We start from the raw sequence: 23361 nt of genomic DNA, 5'->3' as shown, positions 1-23361 counted from the left end.
CATTTCAGAGAAGTTTAAAGTTTTGTTTAAAGTTATATAAGAATATATGACAGAGCCAGGCTCAAATTCAGGCTTTCTGAATAATTCAAATGCAGTCTTTTCTGTACTATACCATGAGATCTCTTCCTGCTAAGTCTAAATTTAAAGGCATTGGTATAAAACATCTGTACCGTCAAACTCCCCAAGGGCTTTGGAACACAAATATTCTATCTTTTCCACTCTAGTGGTTGTCTATAGCTTTAGTTGTGGCCATATATTCACATATACACATACATTTTCACGTGTAAAACTGATAAAAAATTTAGCTACAAATTTAGATGTGCAAGTTGAAATTCTGAAAATTTATGTTAAATAATGCAGAAGAGGTCTTTCTAGTAAACCAAAATAAAGCACCTTTGGGGGTAATCTATAGTTTATTCACATAACCCAAAATACATTTATTAAATAATGAAGTTTAATGTTGGCCAAAATGTTGGTATTATAGTGTTTTCATTCTTTCTTTAAACTTATAAACCTCTAGAAGCTTTGTAAAGGACTAGAAATGTGATGCTGGAATGTTGGGGTTTGGGTGGTGGTTACATGAGAGGTACATGTTTAACCAGTCACTGAATTATACATTTAAGATTTCTGGGGACTTCCCTGGCAGTCCAGTGGTTAAGACTTCGCCTTCCAATGCAGGGGGTGCGGGTTCAGTCCCTGGTTGGGGAGCTAAGATCCCACATGCCTCACGGCCAAAGAACCAAAACATAAATTCAATAAGGACTTTAAAAAAGGCCCACATCAAAAAAAGTCTTGAAAAAAACAAATTTCTGCATTTTACAGCATGTTAGTTATACCTTGACAAAAGTTTTCGAAAATGTATTTCTAAAGAAAGTGAAAATACTAATGGGTTTCAGAAAAGTTAAGCATAGTGTCAAATGTCAGCACTCAGGGTATTTGCTGATGGGTGTGAGTTATTACTTTTATTACTTTTCTAGAAACAGAACAAAGTGTCACCATGAATAAAAAGTTAAAATGTGGCTAAGAAATATGTATGCCTCCCAAAATGCCCTTGTTGTAGTTAGGAATTGTCTCTTCATGTCAGTTCTCAGTGCTCATGATTTACATTTTCTCCCCTTGCAGTACTTGGGGTGCATTGAAGTTCTTCGCTCAATGAGGTCACTTGACTTCAGTACAAGGACACAAATTACCAGGTAAGCCCTCTTGAAAATGGACTCCTGTGATTTTACTTTGGAAAGGAATGCTTTCTGAGATTAACAACTAGAAATTTCCAGAGGGGAAGTCTGCCCCTTGAGTGCTGGCGACTGGTGACAGGGAATCAGGACCCACTGTTTCAATTCTCTCTAGTGTTCATCCATGTTTGTGACACGTGTGTCTTAATACAAGCCCCCGATGGACACTCTCCACTTCTAAGCTCTTTTTATAATTAAGTTGCAGACAAATGGAGTGTTTATGTTTGTTTCTTTAATAAATGAAACTCTAAGACCAGATTGATATTTTAAAATCAACTGAACTGTGTTATTTCTTTTTAAAAAGAAAATCAAGATGTCAGAGAGAATTTCCAACAGTATACACAGAGAATAAAATGTGTAGAATTGGAAGTAGAAATCTTAATGGGAGTAGTAATTTAGAAAGCTGAACAATTCTTTTAAGGTGTCAGTGGTTTTGAACAGGTTTGTATATTCTCCAACATCAACTAGATTTTAAAGTTCTTGAGGGTCAGTTCTGTTTTTGACCATTGTTTTTAAAAAATTCACAGCCTAGTAGAGCGTGTACCTTTAGAAAAATGCCAATTTCAAGTCATCTTGAAGAAGAGAACCAGAAAGCTAGGACTGGGTCTGTGAAATAGCTACATTTCTGAGGGCGATGAGCTTATATTGCTTTGGCAGTCGTGGAATTGTTTAATCTAAATAGTGATCTCAGAAAATGCCTCATTTTTATTTCATCCAAATCTCTCTATTGGACATCTTTGGATTAGCAAGCCAAAAAGTAAAGATTGAGCTTTAGAAAGCAGTTATTTGTAGTAATTAGCTACTCAGTAATGTACATTGCCTCAATTCTATGCTTTAAGCACAACAATGAAACCTCTTCTTGCTCATTGAAGAAATTCGTGTTCAAAGGGTTGATGTTCCCCATCTCTCTAAAGCAACTCAAGACACACATATTGGGAGCACACAGACAGTAGTAATCTACACCAAGGGAATAATCCATCTCTACATATTTGTACAAAATGGTTTATGGAATTTGCCAAGGCAAAAGAATGGTATTTTGCAGTGAGAGCATTTAAAAGAGAAGTTTGAATGTTTAATCAATGATTCATTCATCCCAACCATGAAAAATGCACGTGCCGTGCGGGGTGGGCAGAGTGCTTGGCCACGGGCCTGGGGATACTGGAACCTGTGACACTGGTCACCTTCTCGTGGGTGGTGGCAGTTGTTGTTTTTTTTTTTTACTTACAAAAATTGAAGTATATTTGATTTACAATGTTGTGTATGGTGCGTTTTTTTTTAAAGAGAATCGTCGACCATTTCTACTGAATTCACTTTATAGATATTAGAACTTCTGAGATGATTTTATGTCATTTTAATTCTTCTGATGTATTTATTGCGTGTTTATTGTCGCTGTGCACATGCAGCATGCTGGCCAACTTGGGCCGTCCTGCTTTGTAAGACCTCCTGGTTTTGGGGGAGAAAGATGCACATGCAAATGACTGAGGGGCCTGCTCCTCAGGAGTGGAGGTGGGTGGGGACCAGTGAGCACGCCCAGTGTGCCCTTGGATGAAGGTCTCAGCACTATTTGAGAATACCTATAGTAGTGGTAGAAGAAAGCCATGGAACAGATATCCAATCCCGTTCCATTTAGATTTCATCAAAGGTACAGCAATGTAATGGGCCAAGTGGAGTGCCATTCTTTGACTCAGAAAACTTGGTGTTGCATTCTGGTTATACCATAATTGCTTTGGGTTTATTAGACTTTTAAGAAAAAATCAATTTATTTATCTTAACTGAAGTATAGTTGATTTACAATTTTGTGTTAATTTCTGCTGTACAGCAAAGTGATTCAGTTATACATATATATACATTCTTTTGGGTTTATTAGATTTTTGAAAACTATGTTTGCTTTTCTTTATGATGCTTTCTATTGTTTGCCTCATTTTTATCATGTGACATGTTTCTTATTTTAGTTAATAGCCAGAGACCACTTGTAGGAAACAATTTGACAAGTCAGCATCAGAAAGAAGCCTTTGCACCCAGGAGGAATGCCCAATGATGTCCTGTAGACGTGGCATATTTTAAAGCCTACGTGGTAGCTGAGTGTTAAACACCCTATGATTAAACTCTACCACCGAGGTTTACTTTATATACTAAAGTCATTCTTGAAAGGTTGTAGGGAACTCTAATGTAATTGTTATATTAGGCCCTAGTAAAACCTGTTTCCAAAGCTTCTTAGCCATGCCTTTCATAAAAATACATATATATATATATATCTTTTATAAGGAAACAACCAATCCCTACTCAGCTGTTCCACTATTTCAAGGTTTGGATGTGTCTTTTAGAGGTTCGGACAGCCAAACCAGGTGTCCTTTTGTTGGGGTCAGTTTAGTTTTATGCTGTTCCTGAGTCGTGGTTCAGATTGATTGTGGTACTTGCAATCACACCAGCATTGGATTACTGATCTCTTACTAATAGGTCACTTTAAAAACTACCCGGGAGCTGCCATTGATGGTGACGGTTAATCGTCTTGCCCTCCTAGCGCTCTGGGCAGAGGTGCTTGGTGACTCGTTCACAGTAACCAGTGCCCGCCGTATGGAGGAGACGGCCTGTATGTGGAGCCCAGCTCTGCTAATTTCTACCCCAATCGTTGTTTTGGGAAATAGAACAATTTCTATATCTGATGCCCACAGGACAGGCCCTGGCAAAAGGGCAGCCTTGTTTAAGTGTTTGCTCCGTCCTGTTGCCTGAGCTTGTATTCAACACGTACTGGGACACAAGACCCCAGTGTCCAAAGAAGTGAGTGTTGACAAGCATGGGGGCATTTGTGGGCATATAGATCGTGGCCTCGACAGCCACTGCTTCCCCGGGTCAGCCTGCCGGTGGGGTACATGGAGGAGTTGAGAGACTCGGTATTTGTGAAAGTCTGCCCAGGGGACAGATGCACACCAGAAGAGGAAATAACTTCTGGAGAAGAACTAGCTTCCCAACGTGCCCCTGGTCACACACCCGGCATGGCCTCGCAGAGAGCGAATCCCTTGAGCTCCTTCCCCGCAATGTGTCCTCTGTCCGGGAAGACTTCCTACTCCCTTATGACGAGGCACTATTAAGGCCATACAGGAATCCCGCTGCCGAAGGTGGGCCACTCCAGAGCCTGTGGCAACTGCCCTCTGCTCCCTGCCCCGCCACCAGGAGCACCTCACAGTCCTTGAAACCCACAAGGGACTGTTCTCCCCGCATGGATTTCACACCGTGCTGCGCAGCCCCCTGAGGGCCTTGGGGGAGGGTCTCAGCTTGGTGTCACCCTGGGCAAGGTGGGGGTCCCAAGCAGGGAGGACCCAGCTCCCCAGTCAGAGGTCAGTCAGAGACCTCGGCTTTCATCTGAGTTCAGCCACTGGGTCTCCACACGAGGTGACTGTGGCACAACGCTGACGGCCACTGCTCCAGCGACTGGCCACTCTGCCCACGGCAACCACACCCTGCGCTTCCCTGAGAAGTCCACTCCTGCGACTTCTCTCACCTTGCCTTGGGGGAGGGGTTGAACTGAGTTACTGTACTTCCTGTCGGAGCGAGATGTGCCTCATCAGATGGGGCCCACTCTGGGGAGATCGTGCTCTCGGTCTGACACTTGGAGAGCAGCCTGTTGGGCCGCCCTGCAGGGCGACAGGAAGCTCCCACATGCTGTGGTCACGGGAATAGCATGGCCTTACTTTCTTTCCCCCATCCCATCTGCTAATCTTTATTTGATTTATCGTGTTAAATTTTATCTATTATTGGGAATCACCTTAAGCCGTTTTTAGGGCATGGAAGGCTATAAATATATACGCAGTTAAACCCAGAGCACTCAGCAAGGTGGTCCTTCTCCAACAGTAAGTGTGAACATCTGACGTGTATTTTTGGTTCTAAACGACCCCAGCTGACCTCCTGCACCGCTTGGACTCTTCCGATAACTGCTGAGTTTGCTTTCTACTCAGGCCCACGTAGACACGTGGGCTCAGTGTACATGGTTTTGCTACACTTCCTGGGTGAGCTCCTGTTAATAAAATGTTGTCCAGGGCCCAAGACAAACCTGCTTTTCCAAATTGTAGAGAGTAAACAGTTGGATCTAGTTAACGGTTTTCGTTTCCCTCATTTTAAAGTTGTCATATTTTCGATGGGCCCTGGAGATACTGGTTTGGCCCAGACCTTGGCCAGCACTGCCCGTGGATGTGACCACCTCCTAGCATTCCGCTTCGCATCCACACGCTGGAGGGTTCTGCTTTGGAATTGGGGCTTTTCAAAAATTCCCCAGGAACATGCATAAAATCCTTCTGGTTTGAAACCAAACTCAAAATTTGTAAAAGGAGAGCATTCTTCTTTGGGGAAAGTATTTCCTTCTGTTCTTATTCAACCTATTGATGGGGTCTCCGGAGACTTTTATCGCGGATGCTAGCACATGTGTTGAAGTTCAGAGTCACCTGGCCACGACCTTCTCATGTTACCACAGCCCGAGGAGGCAGAGTGAAATGGACACCGAATCAGCCGTGAGCTGGTGAGTGGGACTGAACGCTGTGACATTGGGATCTTCTCCGTCTGACGTTTCATGCGGGGACTTTGGTTAGAAGGTAGATGTGTGACCACGTGGAACTGGTCTGACAGTACTGGGCACTGTGATAGCTGCAGGGCTGTGAGTTTGAACAAAATAGCCGGCACGGCCTGGAGGCGGGAGGGAGAAGGGAGCCCGGAGACGAGATGTTCAGAGTCACGGGTGCTCCTGCTGCAGTGAGAATGGTGGACTGGCTTGCAGGGGTGTTTCTCGCCAGTCGGGTGCATGGAGGGGTCCATCCTCAGCCTGAAGGAAGGCAAGTCAGACAGCCTCGGTGCAGCGTCTCCACTCGGTCCACCCTCCCTTCCCCGAGTCGACCTGGCAGGCTTGGTAACACTCACTCCTCCAGTCACTTCTGGCTCAGTGCTCTCAAAAAAAAGAGAAAAAGGCCCAGGTAAAACCTGTCACCATGCGGTCCTTCAGCTCCATCGAGTCCCCGCGCGTCCTCATCCGTGTGCGTCCGTCCCAGCCGCAGTGCATCTCCCCTCGTGTACTTGAAGGCCCCCCGGCACCGTGCGCCCTCGTTGGACTTCCTGCAAGAGAGGGGCCAAGAGGCTGCGGGCCGGGTGCCCTGGCCCCCTCGCCCCACACCGTATCCACTGCAGCCCTTCACCGTCTCGCTTCAAACGTTTGTGTCGTGTGGCCATTTTGTCACCAGTTCGTGGGGATTGGAGCCGTGCACAGAGTGTGGTTTGGGAAAAGGCCATATTTACTAACAAGATATTTGTGTTGTTCGTGGAGGCTTTCCCATCCTCAGGGCGGCATTCAGCCTGTGAGGAGCTGCGGGGGCAGAAGACGGGTGCAGAGGAAGAAGGGCAGGTAAGGCGTTGGACACCTCTGCCTCTGGGAGAACGGCACACAGTCCAGGGAATGACACGGGGTCTGGTTGCGCTACCCTGAACAGTAGAAAGATGGAAACACCCAGGAAGGGTGGGGGGGGGGGGCTCTGAACGTCTTCTTTTCAGGTTTGGGGTGATCGTTCCCTCTTGGACTGTGGCATGGACTCCACATGCTGCACCAAACCGGCAGGACTTCGGTTCTGTGGCTTTCTCACTTTGCAGGCTGAGAGGAAGAATTTGGAAGGTCCCTTATTTGTAAACCCATCGTATCAGTGATGTTGAGATGTGTGCTTGACACCTGGCAGGTGACATGGAAAACAAGGCTGACTTTTGCTTCGGTGCCTTGGTGCTGCATGGATCTGATCTCTCCAATTAGACTCCTCGGTCGTGATATTGGAGAATTCCTTTTTCACTACAAAATAAACACCTCTAATGTTGATTTAAGTTCAAAATGCCAGGAAAAGGAGCAAATCTGTAAAAATCTTCCCTGAGGCTGGTTGACTCTCAGGATTAGAAAGGAGAGCAGCAGGTGTGAACAGCCTGCGCACGCATCCCTGTGTACTCGACTAGTGCAGGTTGGTTAACTTGCGATTTTAGCCTTACTGGCTCGTTCTAAATTTACTTTTTCTGAACACGTTTTTCAGACTGAGTCTCTCGAAGCCTTCCACCCCCAGGGGGGCGAGGCCTGGCAAGGGGGGGAGTTAGTGTTTTCTCAGTTTAGAATTCTTTTTGAAAACACCAGCTTGCCTGCGTGCAAACGCATCCGGGCTTTGGATGAAGCAGGCTGAGTCCTTCCGCTTTACTTCTACATCGTTACTCAGGGCTTAACACCAACCAGAATAGTTTTGTGCCCCTGCGCCTCCTTCGTCATCATTTGCGTGCGAGAATGTGCTAGACAGGGGTGCATGGATCCCAGGTGCCCAAGAAATCGCGACTGGGGAAAGAGGCCCAGAGTCACAAGGCAGTGGGACAGGCAACAGGAAGCGTGGGAAAAGTACCACAGAAACATGGAAGAAGGTCCCTGGGGCCTGGACAAGTCTGGGAGGACTTCCTGGGGAAGGGAGCATTTAACCCATGGTGAATTTCTTCCCCCGACCACATGGCACACCAGAAGGAAGCATAAAACTGAGGCAATTGCTCCCACTTGGGCCCCACAAGGGGTTCTGCCCGTCTGCCCCTGTGCAGTAATTCTAATGCCTGCCAAAGGGTGGGGCCTGAGTCAGATGCAGCGAAGAAACACAGGCACAGTCTGCACCCATCTGAGGTCCCGCCCCAAGCCCGCCTGCCTTTTAGGACACCAAGAGGGCCCTGGGGCAAAGGGACATGGGTGTCTGCTTTCCGATAGGCCTCAATTTCATGTTCTGTCTCTTCATGCTAATACATGTTGAGGCATTCACCCGCTTTGTGAGGATTAAATGAGACATTACTTCTGGAAACACCTGGCACAGGCTATGTGCAGGAAAGATCTCAAGGCCATTCCCTTGACCAGACCCACACGTACATGTGCCTTAATCTGTCCCCTGAGCAGACCCTGAGACTTGGTGTGGGGAGCGTACTAGGGAGGGTGTTGTAGGAGGCAGAGGGTGGGAGTGGGCTGAGGGTGCTGGCAAAGCCTCCATCAGAGCAGCGGAGGCCAGACCCTGGCCCTGGAGGCAGCGTGGCCATGCTTATGCGGACGTCCCTGGAACCCAGAGTAGGCTGGGGGCTGCGAGATGACAGCTCTGGCTGAAGGCTCGCGGCTCCAATCACTCAGCTCCTGGGCCTGTCTCTCTGAATTGGATTTTTCTCTTGGGACCTCCTCTCTGAGCAGCTGTCCCAGCCTGATCTTTGGACAGCAGTCTGCTGACCCACATAGCAGAGCTGTATTTACATGCTTGGGGTTCCTCACCTAGCAGGTGAGTAAAGGGATCCTTGCATACTGGCCCAGAATTACCTCTCACCAGAGAGGTGCATTCCAGCTTCTCATTACCTCTCAGCGTTGGCTTCTCACCCATGGAACAGGGATGGAACCCACACAAGCAGACTTGTTGAGAGTCTTAGAAATGAGACCTACACAACTCTGGGGCTGCACCTGGCACATAGTAGGTATTCAACAAATCTGGAGAGGGTTTTTACCATGGATTTAATTTTGCAGTCCACTCTTTCCAAATTTCTGTATATGATAATATCAACTGCAGATTGATATTACTCTAATTATCAATAGCAATCAATTCCATTCAGGGTAGGTTTTCTAGCTGAAAAGAAACTTTGGTTTGATGCAACAAACTGAAGTTACTGAAAAGGATAAAATATTTGGTAATGTGGCATTAATTTTCACTTGAGCCAATAGTATCTAGTATTTCATTCTATCTTCCTGCTTTGCCAATTGCTGCTGCTGCTAATAATAATAATAGCACTAGTATTGAATACTTACTATATTGCTCTAAGCATGTTATTCATTCATTCAACAAATTTTTATTGATCACGTACCATGTCTAGTCACTGTTTAGATATAAGGAACAGAGCACTAAATCAAAGCAAACCTTTTACAGCAGAGAGAGAAAATAAGCACACAGACATATACAAAAGAAGGATGTTAAGGTGAACCACATGAACTTGTCGCTTTTGTAGTTGAAAATCATCAAATATCAGCCATTTCATGTCGTTGGGCATAATAATTTCAGAGAGTGGTGAGAGCGTGTGGGGTCTTCTCTCGGGATCCCTGGGAGGCGGGTTGTGTGCATTTTGGAGATGAGGGCGCTGAGGATCAGAAAGTTCACAAAAACTGTCTAAGATCACAGAGCCAGGAAGTGGCCAACTTGAGATTGGAGCCAGAGCAAGTCGGAATCTAGAATCAAGAGTCTCCTATTGCTGCTCGATCAAGAGGGTTGCATCCTTCAGGAAGCCACAAGTGCTGGCAAACACCAGACACACTGGGCAGGGGGGCACACTTGGAAGATGGAAATTCGATGTTAATTATAAAACTCCTTTCCTGACCACAGTGACATGATGGCCTTGAGCAGGGCACAAAGAAAATGAGGCACTTGCAGTCCAGTTGGGATGAATGGGGCAAATATACATAAGGAAAAGGGTCAGTTGGGGGGCAGAGTGGGCTCTGCAAAGACTGTGCTACACCCATTCTACTTGCTTTATTCATCCTGGGAATGTTTGTCCTGTGCTTCAGCAACACTTCATTGAATTTCACTAAATAATGGAAAGAAATATAATAAAAGTGTCTTTAAAAACTTTTCATATGAAAAGTTTGTAGAAAGGATGAGGCCCTTGCCACCTTAACTAGCTCAAAGTGAGTAGGGTGAGTTAGAACAGGGAGAGGGGAAGTGGGAAGGGGGTGACTGGGGGGGTGAGAGGATAGATGAGATGAGGAAGGGTGGGCTGGGTGAGGGGCTGCGAAATGGGAAAGGCTGCGTAGGAGGGGGGTGAGATGGGGTGGGCTGGGTAAGGTGGAGGGGGCTGGGTGGAAAGGACGAGGTGCCATCTTTCTGTCCCAGAGGTTCCGGGCGAGTCGTATTCCTTTTCTCGCCCTGACCATTGTAATAAACCAGTCTGATTCTTGTCTTTTTCCCAAACTGGAAAATACAGACATTATTCTACTTCCTTGTTTCTCCTTTCATTTCAAACACTGGTTAACACTTTGTCAGGATGACCCCATCATCATAATTTTCTGGCAAGCTGGTTATGGAGATCAGGTGCAAGTTATGTAGCTGTCTCTCCCAGTGAGGGCATAGTGCCCAAGGGCATGAAAACTTCCAACCATGGGACCTGTTCTTATGAACCTGGGTGGAGATATCTTTCTACTGACAGTCTGCTGGCTGGGAGTGTCAAGGTCAACTGGCCATGCATGCACAGGCTGCTCAGGGCTTGGCATGGGCTTGGACCTCCAGTTGACTGTACAGATGAGCCAGGATCTCACAGGATGCGTGGCTAGGAAGGGCAAGTGGCTAGGATAAGTTCATTGAAATGTTGTCATTGAAATACAGAGAAAGGGGTTAGATACAGTGTCTAAGAGTTTAAGCTGAGCAAGTCGAGGACTTTGCAGAGCCTCATGTGCAAAGCCTCAAGATTTATTTGTTTGTTTATTTGGTTATTTACTTACTTCTTTAGCAGCTGGCTGTGTCTCCTGGTGAAACCTTTGGTTGGTAAAGACATGTCGCTCTTTACATGAAGGCAGAGGAAACAAGAAACTTGTCAGTTACCATGATGCCCTGCCATGGAGATTCTGCTGCACTGGGTTGGGGCGAGGCCTTGGGTGATCCCCAAGGTGGCTTGCTAATATCTCTGGATGACGGCAATAGGAACAGAAGGTCTTTGTCTCTTCTCTACCATATTACACCACATGGAAAGGAATTCTCACCTAACCTGGGCTCCACTGTACTATGGATTTCTTGAAGAATCCAGCAGGCTGGGCATAGAGGGGCCACACAGATATGTTCTGACCTGGGGCAGGGTCCCCAAAGATTTAACACACATACACATATCATCTCATTTTCCAGAGCAGTGGTTCTCAAACTTGGACATAAATCAAAATCACCTGGAGACCTTGTGACAACAGATGGCTGGGCCCCACCCCCTGAGTTTTTGATTCAGTAGGACTAGGGTGGGACTTTCTGTCAGGTTTTCAGGGGGTGCTGATGCTGCCAGATCAGGTACCACACTTTGAGAAGCAATGTTCCAGAGTTCTATTTTTAACTTCTGAACCATTTGCAACTACCATCTATGAAGCCACAGCTTTGAAAATAGGTCCATTTATTATTTTTTTCAAGTGATCCCACTCATCCAAAAATTTTAAAAATGGAGAGCGTACATGGCTTGGTGGCTTAGAATGGTTTAAATAGAATCCATAAGATGAATATGTGGCGTTCATTCCATACTCTCCTTAAGGACCATCTGGTGTGATGTATATTTATAATCCTCATGCCAGAAGCACATTTGTGTAAGAATGTACCCCTCTGATTGCTCCTTTTCTGACTCTTTCTCTGAGTTCACTTACCCCAAATATATCTTTCCATAAGGAACCCTTTGCCCTTGCCGAGGGCAGCTAGTGTTGCAGGTTCTGGAGTCAGATTATCTGGGCTTCTACTAGGCTGAACAACATTCCAGCTGTGTGATCTTGTGCAAAGAACTTAAGTTCTCTGTGTCTCACTTTCCCCATCTTTAAAATGGGAATCATAATGGTACCTTCTTCATTGGGTTGAGAAGAAATTGTGTTAATATCTGAAAAGCACTTAACATGCTGTCTAGTACATAGAAGGGCTCAAGGCATGTTAACTAATACTGATATTTTCATTTTTATTATATCCTCTCCTTGTTGGTAATCTCAATGCTTTAAATGCCACTTCTAGGTATATAAGCCACAAATCTGTATCTGTACCTCTGGATCTTCTCTTAAGTCCAGCCCTGTATTTTTAGCAGCTGACTGGACCTGTGTCTTCTTGGAGATGCTCGGTCAGTTGCCAAGTCCTAAGCAACCTATCTCTGCCTCTCTGTTCTGTTTACATCCCTCCATTCTCACCTCTATTACCATAGTTAGGTCCAGCTCACGTCTCCCTGAATGCTTGTCATAACTACAACCCACACATTTTCCCGAAGTAGAAACCAGGGAGTCAGTCTTATATCATCTCTCCTCCCTGTTCAATTACCAATGCTGTTGATTCTCCCTTGGAAGCCTCCTGAATAATTTCTCTCCTTTCTTCTAGTCTCTCTCTCCTTCAATTCTCTTTCTACTTGCTAATCCTGAATGTGACTGAAACATATTACTTCCTGTTAAGTGTCATTGTTTTATCCACTACCTGCAGAATACAATGAAAAAAATTTTAACTTGTTATTCAATGTTCTATTTCACCTGCCCCAGCATAACTTTCCAAATATATTTCTTATAACTCCCCATTATGCTTCCTTTGCACAACCACACTGACCTACACACTGCCCCATTCTCCTGGTCCACTGTCACACCTCAAGGGCAATATTCAGCCACAAGGAGTATTTGCTTTTGCCCTGAGCTATAAGACCACTTTGCCTGAATTGCTCTACAGGCTTTTACCTTCTTGCACATTGTATTAGACTTTTAAAGACACAGGCCATATTTCATCTACTCTAAAATACCATCTCCTATACAAAACACTTCATTTTTTTATAACCACTAAAAAAAAAAAAAGAAAGCACTGCCTATTAAAATATGACACAATGCTTTCACATCACTTAGATTCAATTTACATATATTGAAAAAGCTATTTTGGAATTTTGCAGACACAGATTTATATCATTATAATACTTCTACGTTTGTTAGAAGGAAAATATAAGTAATATGAAAAAGGTATTCCTAAAAATTTCTTCTAATTCAGAGTCTGAATATAGTGAATCTTCTTTCTTTTTGACTTAGAATCTTGCTATCTATGTTTTTTTCTAAGCTTTATTGTCCTTTAGGCTATTTCAAGAGCATTAGAAATCAATAAAATTGGAATCAGAAAAAGAATAGAAAAGATATTTGAACCTGAAAAGTGTTTTTTAAAAAGCACTAAAATTGATAAACTACTACGTAGACTGGTCAAGGAAAGAGAGAGAAAATTCAGATTACAAGTAACAGCAAGGACACATTACTACAAATACTACAGACACTGCTTGAATAAGAAGGGAATATTATCAAAAATTTTATATCAACAAATTGAATAACATAGATAAAATAGACAAATTCCCTTAAAGGTACAACTACCAAAGTGGCTTAAAGAAAAAATAGATAATAGGTCTGTATCTATTAAAGAAATTAAATTCATGGTAAAAACAACAAACAGGGAACTTCCCTGGTAGGCCAGTGGTTAAGACTCTGCACTTCCAGTGCAGGCGGCATGGGTTCGATCCCTGGTCGAGGAACTAAAATCCCACATGCCATGCGATGCGGCCAAAAAATAAAAATAAAAAACAAAACAAAACAACAAACAAACCTTCCCACAGTTTGCTAAACTCACTTATTAGTTCTAGTAGCTTTTCTGTAGAGTCTTCAGGAGTTTCTATACAGATGATTATGTCATCTACAAATAAAGGCAGTTTTATTTCTTCCTATCTAATTTGTATGGGTTTTACTTTTCTTTTTTTCTTGTCTTACTGCACAGACTAAGATCTCTAGTATAATGTTAAATGAGTTGTGAAAGTATACATTCCTGCCTTGTTCCTGATATTAGAGGGAAAGTATTTGTTTTCCACCATTAAGTGTAATATGGGCTATAGGGTTCTTGTGGATGTCTTGTTATCAGATTAAGGAAGTTTCCTTCTATTGGTAGTGTGCTGAGAGTTTTTATCATGAATGTGTGTTGAATTTTATCAAAGGCTTTTCTGCATCTATTGAGATTTTCATATATTTTTTCTTTCTTAGTCTGCTGATATGGGTAATTACATTGATTGATTTTTTTAATGTTGAACCAACCTCTCAAGCCATGGATAACCCCTCCAGTGTACGATGTATTATTATCTTTTTGATATATTGCTAGATTCAATTTGCTACTATGTAGTCAGGGTTTTGTATGTAAGTTCACAAGTTGTTTTGCTTTTGTTTTTGTTTTATAATGCCTTTGTCTGATTTTGGTATCAGGGTAATGTTGGCCTCAAAAACTGAACTGGGAATTGTTCCCTCTTATTTTCTGGAAGAGACTGTGAAAAATTGGTGTTATTTCTTCTTTAAATGTTTGGTAGAATTCACCAATGGAACCATGTGCCCCTAGAGTTTTCTCTGTGAAAGGTTTGTTTGTTAGTTGTTTTGTTTTTTAAAAAAAATTATGTATTTATTTTTATTTTTTGGCTGTGTCATGCCCAATTCTGTGAGAAATGCTATTGGAATTTTGATAGGGATTGCACTGAATCTGTATATTGCTGTATATGGTATGGATATTTTAGCAGTATTAATTCTGTCAATCCATGAGCATGGAATATCTTTCCATTTATTTGTGCCTTCTTCAATTTCTTTCATCAGTATCTTACAGTTTTCAGTGTACAGATCTTTCACCTTCTTGGTTAAATTTTATTCATAGTTGTTTTATTCTTTTTGATGCAATTGTAAATGGGATTGTTTTCTTAATTTCTTTCTGATAGTTCATTGTTAGTGTATAGAAACACAAATGATTTTTGTGTATTGATTTTGTTTCCTACAACTTTACTGAATTTGTTTATTAGTTCTAACAGTTTTTTTTGGTGGAGTCTTTAGGGTTTTCTATACATAATATGTCATTTGCAAATAAAGACGGTCTTACTTCTTCCTTTCCAGTTTGGATGCCTTTCATATATTTTTCTTGCCTAATTGCTCCAGTTAGAACTTCCAGTACTATGTGGTATACAAGTGGCAAGAATGGGCATCCTTGTCTTGTTCCTGATCTTGGAGCAGCTTTCAGGCTTTCACCATTGAGTATGATGTTGGCTGTGGGTTTGTTACATACGTCCTTTATTATATTGAGGTATGTTCCCTCTATACACAGTTTGTTGAGAGTTTTTATCATGATTGGATATTGAATTTTGTCAAATGCTTTCTCTGCATCTACTGATATGATTGTTATAATTTTTACCATTCCTTTTGTTAATGTGGTGTATCACATTTATTGATTTGCAGATGTTGAACCATCCTTCCATCTCTGAAATAAATCCTACTGGATCATGCGGTATGCTTTAATGGTTGTTGAATTTAGTTTACTAATATTTTATTGAGGATTTTTGCATCTATGTTCATCAGGAATATTGGCCTATACTTTTGTAGAATTCATCAGTGAAGCCATCTGGTCCTGGGGTTTTCTGTGTTGGGAAGTTTTTGATTACTGATTCTATCTTACTAATGGTCTGTTCAACAAAATCTTTATACATGCAATAATATAGATAAATCTCAGAAGCACTGTGCTGAGTGAAAGAAGCCAGACACAAAAGGCTGCATGCTATATGATTCCATTTGTATGACATTCTGGAAAATGTAAAGCTAGAGGCGGAGATCAGATCACCAGTGGCCAAGGTCTGGAGGTCGGGGGGAGAGGATTGACCACAAAAAGGGCATGGGGAAACCTTTCAGGGATAATGGAAATATTCTATCTTTTGATTTTGTGGTGGTTACATGACTGTACATGCTTTTCAAAACTCATAGAACTGAACATCTAAAAGAGCGAATTTTACCTTCTATAAAATATCTCAAGAAACCTGTCTTTCCACTATTGTCTCTGAAATTTTTTTTCAAACTAATAATACTCATTCTGCAAATTGTGATGTGTATATATGTGTATATGCAGGAAATGGTAACTACATAATGACAGCTGCCTGGCCCACAGAGGTTTCAGAAATGTTAAAATATGAAAAAAATGTGCCTCTTAGAATCAATTCATTGTGCTTCCTTCTCTTCCCTAGGGAAGAGAACCCTCTAAACTTCTAAGACCTTTGATAGCATCATCAGAGACGGGCTTTTCCTTACACTTCACAGACTTTGATTAAATTATTGGGTCAGTTAATGCATTTTACATCAGAGAAGCTTCTTAGACCTGAACTAGAAGGTGGAGAATTTTGTGCCTTGGGAAACATAGGGAATGCACAGACAATAATCAGGCATAAAATTTTCATGAAATAACTCTATTCTGTGGATCAAGATGTATTCTTTTTTTTTCTGGGTATAAAAATGACACCAAGAAATTAATGTGTGCATATTGGTACAAAATTGGACTGTGTAGAAGCAGTGTAACCTCCTACCCACAAACCCAGCACCACATTCCAACTTTCAGATGCACTCTTTTCACATTTTAACATCTCTGAAATCTGGAGGCATCTATATTCAGTCGTATCTTAACCTCTTCCTGCCCAGTGGACTACAGCTGTATGTCTGCTGTTATTGCTGAGCACCTGACCATCTGATTGTTGTTCATGTTAGCTCAAGTAGACAACTTTGACACTCAATGGTCAGTCCACCAACCATTTAAGGGAACATGAGTCTTCAGAGTTGGTCAAAATCCTTCCCCCAAGCCCTTTTGGAAAGGCCAAGGGTTAACTCTTGCATAATAGGCTTCAGTGGCTTGGAAGAAAATACCAAAATAGTCACGGAGTGTTCTTTTAAAAACTGCTGTCTCACCTACATTCTTGATGGCTCAGAGGATGATTTTACATAGAAATGCACAGATGCGAACAATTGAATCAGAATGTGATTCAGAAGTGTTGAAACGACAATGCAAAGAGGTTGGAGGAATATTTTAGTCTATTTATTTCACTTACCTATTTCTTTTTACATATACAGAAGAGTGATATATATATATTATATATATATAATATATATAATATATATAATATATATAATATATATAATATATATAATATATATATATAAATCTATGCATTAACAAGTCTAAAAAAGTTCTCTGAAAGTATAAAAGACAAGTTTTAAGTGATGAAGTATTGTGTCATAGTTTTTTCTTTAGTTGTGGGACATACAATATGCATTTTTTCTTTATTTCTGGGACATAAAATATGATCCATTTTGTAGTCAGTTGCGTCTTCAATTTGACTAAATGTAGCATTTCCTTCATGTTTTCTATGCATTTTAAAACATTTATGTGATTTTAAACTAACAGAAAAGGTGTAAGAATAGGACAAAGGATTCCTGCAAATCTCTATTTTTTTTTCTGAACCATTTCAGAGTAAGTTGGATATATTGTGCTTCTTAGCCCGTAACTATGTAAGAGTGTCTTTCCTAAGGACAATGACATTTTCTTACATATCCAGAGCACAATGATCAAATCTGGAACTATAACACTGATAGAACACTATTATTGAATCTACAGCCCATCTCCGCATTTCATCAGTTCTCCCAGTAATGTCCTCCATAGCTGTTTTTGTCCAGTCCAGGATTCCATCCAGGCTCGCACATGGCATTTAGTTGTGTCTCTTTGGAGTCCTTTAATCTGGAACAGTTCCCCAGCCTTTCTTTGTCTTTCTTGACATTGACATTTATTAAGAGTACAAGTCAGTTATTTTGTAGAATTTCCGTCACTTTTAATTTTCCTGTTGCTTTCCCATGATTCATTTCAGGTTATGTATTTCTGGCAGTAAACAATAGAAATTGTTGTGTCCTTCTCAGTGCATGACATTAGGAGGTACACGGTGTCACTTTGTCTCCATATTGATGACGTCATCTTTGATGAGTTAAGATGGGGTATTTTTCATATACATTGTTCATATAATAGTGTTCAGACTGTATATAAACGTTTGTTCATCTTTCCTCCTTTAGAATCATAAACATTTCTCATCATTAAAAGCTTTCAGTATTTATTGTTTATTATTTAAAAAGAATAAAGTCTAAAATGTCTGAATGCAGTGGGGACTGAGCCAAGTTATCTTGAAAGTTGGGTTTGAGTTTCCTTGATGAGCTCTCAGGGAGGCATTCTCACAGCCCACAAAGGCGACAGGCTGTCCCTAGAAGAGACCTAGGCCCTGGGGCAGCACATAGTAGGTGCTCAATCAATGTTTTTTGAAATCTTAAAGTTTCATGAATCTAGGGAAATGACTAAAAATGAAGCATCAGAAAAAGCAAATTGCTAATAGTGGCAGCCCAGAAGATGTGATTAATACGACAAACTCTGAGTGGAAAAAATGATATTCAATTTCTCCTTCCTTTTGGCCCCCTGGGCCTTTTCTATGAAAATTAGTGCAGCTACATCTGCTGAGCAAAATGGAAGGCACTTGTTTTAGAAGACCTGGCTTCCTTTGTTGGAATATAATATTGTGGGATAGTGTCCTTTCTCTTCATATTTTAATTTTCTACTTATAACCTGGAAAAATGAAGACTTGTTGGATAATTTCCAGATTAGCAACTTATAACTCCTTTTGAAGTAAAGCCTTTAAGCACTGGAAAGTAAATTCAATTAGCTAATCTGTAATTTAGTTTAATGTACTTTAATACCTAAAATATCAGAGAGAGAGACATATTGTTGAATGGTGAGTCTGATCCTGCCTGCTCTGGGGGACATGGTTTGTGGCTGGTGTTCTTTTAAAAGAATGAACTCCTTCTCTTCATCCTGCCTGCTGGTACCTGGCCTGGCTGGTATCCTTGCTCTGAGGCATCTGCCTCAGGACCCAGGGTCTCTGCAGCGCCCCCTCTGGTGGAACTTGTAACTCTGCCTGTCGCCTGGGCTAGGAGCACCTGTACCAGAAGTCTCCCCTTGCAGGGCTGGGGCGACTGGCTCCCAGCTGCATCATGCAGTTTCTTCCACACTCTTGTGCGGCCCTGGTCACTCCTTCTTATGCTCTCTTCTATTTTAACAAAACAATCCTCACTTCCTCAGGCCCTGAGTTTAGCAGCACCAGCCTCACATAGGTGGCTACCTACTAGATACCCCCTTCCTCAACATTGCAACGGCTCAAACTGTCTTCAGACTTTGCCCAGTGTCCCCTGGATTAAAACTGCTGCTTTACACTAACCTCCACACCTTAAAACTAAATTTGAGTTCATCATAAAAGTCATACGTACACGCCCACCAGAGAAATTTTAGAAAGCAAAGTACACAAAAAAGGAAGGGAAAGTTTTCCCTTAATCTTTCACAATTTTGCAATCACACTTTATGCAAAGTTTTGTGCCTTCATTTTTTTCTTAAATGTAATATTAAGTAATCAGGTTCATATTATTACTTTAATTTTATGTTATGTGCATACATTATCTCCAGGTCACTCCCTCCAGTCTATTCACTGGGTCTTAATGGAAATTAACTCAGCCCTTCACATCTGGTGGGAGCCAAGTCTGAGCACAGACCTCACTTGGGGGTGGATGGGGGCTGCCTTACAGTCTCCACCTGGCTCCTTGAATCCAGGACACAAGCAAGTAATGATGTCCCTGTTCTTGGGGAATTGAGAATCATCTCATGCCCAGTTATTAGCTGGTAACATTTTGTATGTTTGACAAAATTCTTGTTTTCATCTGAATACAAATTTCTCATCCGTCCGTATTCAACATTAATGCGTGTAGTGGAGTAGACCCTGATCCCCTGAAATGTATGTGCCTAAATATATGTTATTCATTATTTCTTATCTGTGGTTTGTTTACATCTGAGGCAGCACTTTCTGACATGTGGGCAGACGCCCACAAAGCCTTTTAATAGCTGCAGAGCACAGGATGTGCTGAAGGATGTCCCACGAGAAGCATGGTATCATTTAGGTTTGAAAGGGCCTTAGCTCAATTATTTATAGACTCAGGCAGGAATTCTGTCATTCTGGGCATAAAAATGTATTAAAAAATGATGATACACTTGACAGGAAATACTGAACGTTTAATTATACCCAAAATGAAGGACAAGATTAAAATCCATGAATCTCAGTCAGTCACCTATGACCCAGTGGGTCAGCCTGTAGGTGGGAGACACACTACACTTTTATGCCAGGCTGCTGCCAGGGTGCTCGTGGTTGTACACACGGCCCTTGGTGTCTGGCTCTGACAGCAATGATTGTTGTTATTGTTTTTATTTTGGCTAAACATAAAATTTACCATTTTAACCATTTAACCGTTTTTAACTGTACAGCTAAGCTTAGTGGCGTTAAGTACATTCACATTGTTGTGCAGCCATCACCATCATCCATCTCTAGGACTTTTTCATCTTCCCAAACTAGAATTCTGTCCCCATTAGATAATCATTTCCCATTCTTTGCTCCCCTCAGCCCCTGGCAACCTCCATTCTACTTTATGTCTCTGTGAATTTGACTCCTCTAGGGACCTCATATAGCAGGAATCATACAGTATTTATCTTTCTATAACTGGCTGATTTCACTTAGCAGAATGTCCTTAAAATTCATCCATGTGGCATGTGTCAATTTCCTCCTTTTTTAAGGCCAAATAATATTCCACTGTATGTATATTCCACATTTGGTTTATCCATTCATCTGGTCAATGGACACGGGTTGCTACCACCTTTTGGCTATTGTGAATAGTGCTGCTATGAACATGGGTGTACAAATACCCAAGTCCCTGCTTTTTTGGATATATATATATATATATATATATAATTTTTTTGGATATATACCCAGAAGTGGAATTGCTGGATCATATGGTCAGTCTATGTTTAATTTTTTGAGGGACCTTCAAACCAATTCCCACAGCAGCAGCAGCATTTTACGTTCCTGCCAGCAATGCACAAATGTTCCAGTTTCTCCACGTCCTTGCCAACACTTACTATTTTAGGCTTACTTTAAAATTTTATTTTAGTAATAGTCATCCTGATAGGTATGACATGGCATCTCATTGTGGCTTCAACAGAAATGATCATTTATACTTGTATAGTGTTTTGCTTTTTTATTTCAAATTCCTTTCGCATGTGAGCTTACATTTGATCCCCTCATAGGTGATGGGTGTTCGTTGTGACTCTAATGCCAGGTGCCCCAGTCTGAATTCGTCCAATTTCTTCCAGCATCCAGGGCTTATGCTACAAACTAGATCCACTCCCCACAGCCACCTCCCAGCTGTGTGACCTCGGACAGGCCATTTAACCTCTCTGGTCTTAGGTTTTTCATCTGTAAAATGGGAATCATAATGATTCCTACCATATTAAAATATTAATATGCTCAAAATCATAGGGCCAGACGCTTAGGAAACACTCCAGAAATGTTAGTTGGGGCTATTATTATTACTTTTACAATCTTCCTACCTTGGCAATAACATCACCCCGTCACCAGCCTCAGAGTCAGTGTCTTCAAATTGTGTGTGCTCTTCTTGAAAATGCTTCTCGGGTTCCCACCTTCCTTCCGTCCCACCTCAGCTCTTCCCAGGATTCTTCACCACAGAGACTCACTTTCACATTAGACCCCTAAGTATTTGCCCAGCAACACTTCCTCCTCCAGTTTCTCCTTAAAAAAGATCATATTCCTGTTCCAAAACTATTTTCATCCCCTTTTTCTCTAGCTTCAAAAGCTACATTGGGTCCTAATGACAGAGCAGAATACATTCCAATCATGCTGGCTGGTTTTCCTTTTGACTTTTCATTCTTGTTTTGTGTTTAACAATGAATTTGTTGAGGTATAACATACCTCCAGTAGAGTGCACAAATATTCAGTGTAAAACTCATTGGAATTTTACACATGCACACGCTGAATAGCTGACACCCAGATCAAGACTTAGAACATTCCCAGACCCCAGAATGCCCTCTGTGCCTTCCCAAGCTGGTAAAACCCCACCCTGTTCTTGAACTTCTCATAAATGGGGGGATATAGGCTGTCCTTGTGCCCACCTTTTTCCTTTCCCTCATCATATTCTCTTTGACCTTAATTCCTGCTGTTGTCTGTTCTTTTCTACTGATGAGTGGTACCCAGGAGTGTGATACCACACAGCTGCTGTGCATATTCTTGTGCGTGTCTTCCAGGGAACGTGTGCATCATTCCTCTGGGATATGTACCTTAGTGTGCAGTTGTGGTCAAAGTGTAGGCTATGTTTCTTATTTTATTAAAAAACTTTTTTTGTGACTATAAATGTTCCCCTTGATTCATTGAGGTCTGACTTACATAAATAAAATCCACCCATTTTAAGTGTACAGTTTGATTAATGTCGGCAATTGTATAGTCATTTAATTACCACCACAAAGAAGATACAGAACATTTTTATCTCCCCTTCCAAATTCCCTTATGCTTTTCGTAGTCAATAGCCATCCCCAAGTCTGCCCCAGGCAACCATAGTACTTTCTGGGCCTATAATATTGCCTTTTCTAGAATTTCACATAAATAGATTCATACCAAATGAGGTCTTCTGCGTCTGCCTTCTTTCATTCAGCACAATGCTTTGAGGGCCCCCGTGTTGTTGTGTGTCATTGCTGGTAGGGATGCAAAATGGCACAACACTTTGGAAAACAGTTGGACAGTTTTTTTAATAAGTTAATATAAATTTACCATACAACCCAGCAAAACATATGTCCACAGTAGGTCAATGTTCATAGCATTATAATTCATAATAGACCCAAGCTAGAAACAACCCAACCATCAATCAACCAGTGAATAAATAAACAAATTCTGGTATGTACCTGCTATAAATACCACTCAGTGATAAAAAAGAATGAATTACTGATGCATGTGACCACAGGGACTAATTTCTTGTTCTATTAAACTTTTTTTCTTTTAAAAATTTAATTAAAACAATAGATGCTTATTGTAACATGTCAAATAGTATAGAAGTACAGAAAGAAAAGATAAAGTTTCTCTCTGTTCCAATCACACCTACTTGAGGTAAGGTAACAGGTAACCACGTTTTTTTGCATTCACACACTACACACACACACACAGATGCACCACATATCACACACCACACACATATAGCACACACATACACACAAACACACACACAGGAACTCCCCATCTTTTTGTTAAAAACGGATTGGTACCACACTCATTTCTCCACAATTTGCCTTCCTCAGGAACAGATCAGTAGATTTGGGTCTAAATCATTTTTTTATAGTTGCAAGTCATTATGGCTACATGACAATTTAGTCAACTCCTCCCATTTTTGTTGTTTTGCTGGACAAACCCGTGCTGCAAGGTCACACGGGTCTCTGTCCTTTGCACTGGGGATCTGATTTCCATAGGATTCTTCGATGTGGGGCTGCTACAGGGTCGCTTCTCAAGTTCACACCATCTCAAGCAATTTATGAACGCAGTCCTTTCTTCACAAATCTGTAGCACGGGGTCTTAATGTTGTTAATTTACCAGTTTTATGGTTAAAACAAAGTTGCTGTTGTTTTCCTTTGAGGTTTTTGTGTTCCAG

The 23361-nt window shown here is 41.7% G+C and overlaps 1 protein-coding gene across 2 annotated transcripts in view; it reads left to right on the top strand.

The window, feature by feature from the left end:
• Nucleotides 1-23361, top strand: part of SHC3 (SHC adaptor protein 3) — a 148070-nt gene that overhangs the window by 44460 nt on the left and 80249 nt on the right. For both annotated transcript variants that reach the window (XM_082403391.1, XM_082403390.1), the window contains exon 2: nt 1123-1193. In XM_082403391.1, coding sequence (XP_082259517.1) covers nt 1123-1193 — 71 coding nt within the window. The remainder of the gene's footprint in view (nt 1-1122; nt 1194-23361) is intronic.

Source organism: Balaenoptera borealis (genome assembly GCF_965194805.1).
Source record: "Balaenoptera borealis genome assembly, chromosome: 8".
Lineage (NCBI taxonomy): Eukaryota > Metazoa > Chordata > Mammalia > Artiodactyla > Balaenopteridae > Balaenoptera > Balaenoptera borealis.
The sequence above is the reverse complement of the archived record's forward strand: the minus strand, read 5'-3'. Positions and strand labels throughout refer to the sequence as shown.